This window comes from Trachemys scripta, chromosome 14 (genome assembly GCF_013100865.1).
Source record: "Trachemys scripta elegans isolate TJP31775 chromosome 14, CAS_Tse_1.0, whole genome shotgun sequence".
Taxonomy (NCBI): domain Eukaryota; kingdom Metazoa; phylum Chordata; order Testudines; family Emydidae; genus Trachemys; species Trachemys scripta.
In genome coordinates this window covers 2,879,366-2,886,360 of record NC_048311.1, presented here as the reverse complement: position 1 = coordinate 2,886,360, position 6,995 = coordinate 2,879,366, and the positions used below count along the sequence as shown (strand labels likewise).

Here is a 6,995-nt window from a genome sequence, read left to right as displayed (position 1 = left end):
CCATGATTGTCTCATAAACAAACTATGGAAATTCAACCTAGATGGAGCAACTATAAGGTGGGTGCATAATTGGTTGGAAAACTGTTCCCAGAGAGTAATTATCAGTGGTTCACAGTCATGGTGGAAGGGGATATCGGGTGGGGTCCACTGGGATCAGTTCTGGGTCCCGTTCTGTTCAATATCTTCATCAATGATTTAGATAATGGCATAGAGAGTACACATAAAGTTTGCAGATGATACCACACTGGGAGGGGTTGCAAGTGCTTTGGGGGATAGGATTATAATTTAAAATGATCTGGACAAACTGGAAAAATGGTCTGAAGTAAATAGGATGAAATTCAATAAGGACAAATGCAAAGTATTCCTCTTGGGAAAGAACAATCACTTGCACACATACAAAATGGGAAATGACTGCTTAGGAAGTAGTACTGCGGAAAGGGATCTGTGAGTCATAGTGGATCATAAGCTAAATATGAGTCAACGGTGTAACATTGTTGCAAAAAATGCAAACCTCATTCTGGGATGTATTAGCAGGAGTTCTGCAAGCAAGACACGAAAAGTAATTTTTCCGCTCTACTCCGCGCTGATTAGGCCTCAGCTGGCATTTTGTGTCCAGTTCTAGGCGCCACATTTCAGGAAAGATGTGGAAAAATTGGAGAAAGTCCAGCAAATAGCAACAAATATTATTAAAGGTCTAGAAATCATGACCTGTAAATATTGATTGAAAATATTGGGTTTGTTTAGTCTGGAGAAGAGAAGATTGAGAGGGGATATGATAGTTTTCAAGTACATAAAAGGTTGTTACAAGTAGGAGGGAGAAAATTTGTTGTTCTTAACCTCTGAGGATAGGACAAGAACCAATGGGCTTAAATTGCAGCAAGGGCAGTTTAGTTTGGATATTAGGAAAAACTTCCTAACTCTCAGGGTAATTAAGCACTGGAATAAATTGCCTAGAGAGGTTGTGGAATCTCCATCATTGGAGATTTTTAAGAGCAGGTTAGACAAACACCTGTCAGGGATGGTCTAGATAACACATAAATGCAGGTGACAGGACTGGATGACCTCTCAAGGTCCCCTCCAATCCTATGATTCTATGATTTTGGCAAGAAAATGGCAGATTAAATTAAAGGTTAACAAATGCAAAGTAATGCACACTGGAAAACATAATCCCAACTATTCATACAAAATGAGGTCTAAATTAGCTGTTACCATTCAAAAAAAAAAAATCTTAAAGTCATTGTGGAGAGTTCTCTGAAAACATTTGCTCAATGTGCAGCAGGAGACAAAAACACTAACAGAATGTTAGGAACCATTAGGAAAGGGATGGATAATAGTGTGGAGAAGGGAGTATTGAACCCAGGCTTTCTAGATTTTGAGGGAGATCTTTAACCACTGAGCTAAACATTATGTGGGGAACCCTATCTACCTTTGTACTGGGTGGGTTCAGGTATGCCATGAGAGCACCTACTGGATTGGGCACTGTAGGTGAGATAGGCATAGGAACACCTATTTTGAGGTCCTACTGGGTCTGAGGCATAAACCTGGATGCCAAGACTGAGGCAACTTCTCGGCCTGCTCACCAGCAGGTTTTTAGATGCCCAGAGAACTTTACCAGTGGAAAGTAGGGCACCTAGGCCCAGATGTTTAAAGGTATTTAGGTGCCTAATGGGATTTTCAAATGCACCTGGTAGCCTAACACCCATTGAAATCAATGAATTTTACACACCTAGAGACTTTTGAAAATCCGACCCGGTGCCTAAATTCATTTAACAATCTGGCCCCTGGCCCTGATGGACTGTAGTCATCTACGGGGTAAGGTAGCAGATGAGTGCGGGTTTTGTGATTTCCAGTGGGGCACAAATACTGGACTGAACTGCCTAAAATGGCATTTAGGGGCCTAAGACTCTTTGTGAGTCAAGGCCTTAAGAACATAAGACTGGCCATACTAGGTCAGACCAATTGTCCATCTTGCTCAGTCTCCTGTCGTCCAATTGTGGCCTATGCCGGGTGCTTCAAAGGGAATGAACAGAACAGCAATCATCAGATGATCCATCCCCTGTCATCCACTCCCAGCTTCTTAGTCAGTAAAATAACCAGAGAGGGCTTAAAATAAACACAAGCAGTAGGTCTGTTGAATAAGAAGCTGCCAATAAGTAGAGCCCCATGAACCTGCATTGTAAACATTGTAATTACATGGTGATGGTGAAGAAAGGGAAGGATCTTGTTATTTTCCTGAGCTGCCATATGTGTCCTGCAGAGTAATAAAACCATTCTCCATCTATCTTTTGATTCTCCTTCTATTACCATTGCCCATTTGTCTTCCCTCTGCAGTGTACATCTACAGAAGAAATGTCCAACCAAACCATCGTGACTGAGTTCCTTCTCCTGGGATTCTCTGATGTGTGGGAACAGCAGATTTTACACTTCCTGGGGTTTCTAGTGATTTACCTGGCAGCCCTGGTTGGGAATCTTCTCATCATCACCGTCATAGCCCTCGACCAGCACCTTCACTCCCCCATGTACTTTTTCCTGGGCAACTTATCCTTCCTAGACCTCTGCTATATCTCAGTCACGGTCCCCAAGTCCATGGCTGACTCCCTAACCAACAACAGACTCATCTCTTTCTCTGGATGTGTCACCCAAGTCTTTCTAGTTATAACTTTTACAGCAGCAGAGCTGGCCTTTCTCACGGTGATGGCGTATGACCGCTACATTGCAATCTGCCGCCCTCTGCATTACAAGGTGACTATGAACAGAGGTGCTTGTGCCCAGTTGGCAGCTGGTTCATGGATCAGCAGCATGATGTGCTCTCTATTACACACTGCTAATACCTTTAGGTTACATTTCTGCGGGTCCAATGTTATCGCTCAGTTTTTCTGTGATATCCCACAGTTGCTAAAGATCTCTTGCTCTGATACACACGCTAATGCAATAGTCATGATTGGTCTTGGATCACTTCTAGATGTGGTCTGCTTTGTATTGATAATTGTGTCCTACATTCACATCTTCTCCACGGTGATGAGAATCCCCTCTGAGCAGGGCAGGTACAAAGCCTTCTCCACCTGCATCCCACACCTGGTTGTTTTTTGTTTATTTATGAGTACAGCATCATTTACGTACATGAGGCCCAGATCGATGTCTTCAACATCTCTAGATCTGATGGCTGCTGTGTTCTATTGTGTGGTGCCACCACTAATGAATCCCATCATTTACAGTCTAAGAAACAAAGAGATAAAAGAGTCTCTATGGAAAATGATAGGCAGGATATTTTTTTCTCAAAAGAAATGAACTCCTCACACTGAACTCTTACTGTCCACCTGGAATAAAGTATTCCCATCCTCCACCTTATGTAATGGTTCAGGCTGACTTTGTTTGAGGACCAGCTTATGTTCATGTTAGGATCAGAACCTCATAGACTCATAGACTCATAGACTTTAAGGTCAGAAGGGACCATTATGATCATCTAGTCTGACCTCCCGCATGATGCAGGCCACAAAAACTGACCCACCCACTCCTGGAATAATTCTCTCCCTTGACTCAGCTGTTGATGTCCCCAAATCATGATTTAGAGACTTCAAGTCACAGAGAATCCTCCAGCAAGCGACCCCTGCCCCAGGCTGCAGAGGAAGGTGAAAAACCTCCAGGGCCTCTGCCAATCTACCCTGGAGGAAAATTCCTTCCCGACCCCAAATATGGCGATCAGCTGAACCCCGAGCATGCGAGAAAGATTCTCCAGCCAGATCCTCCGGAAAAAAGTTCTCTGTAGTAACTTTTAATATCCCATCATTGACCATTATTACTAATTACTAGCGATGGCACGTTATTAACCTATTGACTAAAATCACGTTATCCCATCAAACCATCCCCTTCATAAACTTATCAAGCTTAATCTTAAAGCCTTTCAGTATGACCTGCTGCAGTCTCCCCTTTAACCAGTTCTTTATCCACCTCTGGATTTTCATATCGATCCCCATTTTTTCCAATTTAACCAATAATTCCTCATGCGGTACTGTATCAAACGCTTTACTGAAATCTAGGTATATTAGATCCACCGCATTTCCTTTATCTAAAAAATCTGTTACTTTCTCAAAGAAGGAGATCAGGTTGGTTTGGCATGATCTACCTTTCGTAAAACCGTGTTGTAATTTGTCCCAATTGCCATTGACCTTAAGGTCCTTAACTACTTTCTCCTTCAAAATTTTTTCCAAGACCTTGCATATTACAGATGTTAAACTAACAGGCCTGTAGTTACCCGGGTCACTTTTTTTCCCCTTCTTGAAAATAGGAACCACATTAGCTATTCTCCAGTCCAACGGTACCACCCCCGAGTTTACAGATTCATTAAAAATTATCGCTAACAGGCTTGCAATTTCTCGCGCCAGTTCCTTCAATATTCTCGGATGAAGATCATCCGGTCCGCCCGATTTAGTCCCGTTAAACTGTTCAAGTTTGGCTTCTACCTCGGATACGGTAATGTCAACCCCCCATCCTTTATTCCCATCCGTCTCGCTGCCACTATTCCTGAGTCCTTCATTAGCCTCATTAAAGACCGATGCAAAATATTCATTTAGATATTGTGCCATGCCTAGATTATCCTTAATCTCCACTTCATCTACAGTCTTAAGTGGTCCCACTTCTTTTTCCTTTGTTTTCTTCCTATTTATATGGCTATAAAACCTCTTACTATTGGTTTTAATTCCACTCGCAAGGTCCAACTCTACACGGCTTTTGGCCTTTCTCACTCCATCTCTACATGCCCTGACCTCAATAAGGTAGGTTTCTTTGCTGATCCCTCCCATCTTCCACTCCTTGTACGCTTTCTGTTTTTTCTTAATCACCCGTCTGAGACTCTCGCTCATCCAGCTCGGTCTAAATCTCCTGCCTACGAACCGTTTTCCCTTCCTCGGGATACAGGCCTCCGACAGCTCCTGCAACTTCAACTTGAAATAATCCCAGGCGCCTTCCGCCTTTAGATCCATAAATATGTTAGTCCAATCTACTTCCCTAACTAGTTGCCTTAATTTATTAAACTTAGCCCTTTTGAAATCGTAAACTTTAGTCTCCGATTTAATTTTGTTAATCTTTCCATTTAGTTTAAACCGAATTAGCTCATGATCACTCGAGCCAAGGTTGTCCCCTACAACCATTTCCTCAACGAGGTCCTCACTACTCACCAAAACCAAATCTAAAATGGCATCCCCACTCGTCGGTTCATCAACTACTTGATGAAGGAATTCATCAGCTATCACGTCTAGGAAAATCTGAGCCCTATTATTGTTACTAGCTTTTGTTCCCCAATCTATATCCGGGAAGTTAAAGTCTCCCATTATTACACAGTTCCTATTAGTATTTACTTCCCTAAAAACGTTAAAGAGTTCTCTGTCCATATCCAGGCTAGATCCTGGCAGTCTATAGCACACTCCTAGCACTATCCCAGGGGAGGCTTTAGTAGTTCTTTTACCCAGTGTGAGTATTTCCAGACAGACTCTGTCTTATCCATTCCATCACTTATTATTTCTTTACAGTTTCTCTCACTGTTGACATATAATGCTACTCCCCCCACCTTTACCTTTGTTCCCCTGACATTTTGCATTTTCTGATTTTGGCTGGGATATTTTAAAATCTGAGAGAAATTTGGTGAAAAAATTTAAAGCATCTAAATTCCTCAGGAGCCAAAGTCCAATTTTCAAACAAGACTCAGGCACTTCTGAAAATTTTACTCTTAGGTGCTCAAATCCCAATGAGTTTTCAGTAGAATGTGTGAATCTAATTATCTTTTGGCCCCTTTGAAAATCCTAGGAAGAGCTAATTGCAAATTTTCCATTTTCTAGTTTGAAATATCCACTTAAAATGAACTTTTTTATTTCAAAATGTCATTTCCAAATTTTTAAAAAAATGTGGTTTTTTAATTTTAAAATGCTAATTCCAAACTTTTTAAAAATTGAAATATTTTGAATGGGCATTTTGATTTAAAATGCCATTTTAATGTTATTTTAAGCCAAACCGGCAATTCATAATGATTATTTCCATTGTTGTTTTGTTGGTCCCAGGATAAGAAAGAGAGAAGGTGGATGAAGTAATATCTTTTATTGGATCAACTTCTATTGGTGGAAGAGACACGTTTCCAGGCTATCTGAAAAAGAACTGTGTAGCTCGAAAGTTTGTCTCTTCCGGCAACACAAGTAGGTCTAATTCATAATGACATTTTTTCATTTTCAGTTGACATTTCTAAATGAAAGAATTTTTATTGGAACGTCAAAGCATTTCATTTTGGTAAAAAAAAAAAGAAAAAGAAAACAAATTAGTATTTTTGGTTTTGACATTTCCCAATCAAATTTTTAAGAACTTTTCATTCAGTGAATATTTTTGATGTTTCTATTTTCACCCCATCTAAGACGAAAACAAACATCAAAATACCAGAATTTCTCACAGAATTTTCTGCTTTACAATGAGCTGTAAACCCCAGGCTTTTACTCTAACAACATTTTCACTTTGATTTTACAAGGAGCGGGCTACTGACCTCTCCACACCCCAGGGGAAAGGACTGAGTAGGGAAAAGGGGCCAGTGGGGAGAACCTGGCTGAGGCCTGCACCTCGCCTAATTGATACCCCAGCTCCAGCTCCTCCTCACTGCCCCCCACAGGGGAGGTAGGTGCTTGTTTACCGAGCTCCCCAGCCTATCCATTGAGCAATGAGTCCCTTTTGACTAGGGCTGGGCAGAAAATGTGTTTGTTTTCATAGAAAATTTTGACTTTATGACAAACAACCCTCCCTCTCCAAACTTTCAGCTGAAAATGTAAATTTCTAGTAGGAAATACCACTGCCGTGTCTCATGGGAGTTGCAGTTTGTGTGCCTCAAACTCCTGTTCTCTATGGGACAGGTTCCTTGGCTGGACAACATTTGCACCATGGGATTCCTTCTTCCTAAGTTGCTTTGGTGTATCATGGGAGTCTTCCAGCTGCAATGCCTCATGGGGCGGATGTAGTCTGGCTAG

At 41.4% G+C, this 6,995-nt stretch overlaps 1 protein-coding gene across 1 annotated transcript; it reads left to right on the top strand.

The window, feature by feature from the left end:
• The first annotated feature begins 2,349 nt into the window (after positions 1-2,349).
• Positions 2,350-3,288, top strand: LOC117887559 (olfactory receptor 14A16-like). Its single transcript, XM_034790208.1, has one exon. The coding sequence runs from the start codon at positions 2,350-2,352 to the stop codon at positions 3,286-3,288; it is 939 nt and encodes a 312-aa protein (XP_034646099.1).
• The last annotated feature ends 3,707 nt before the right edge of the window (positions 3,289-6,995 follow it).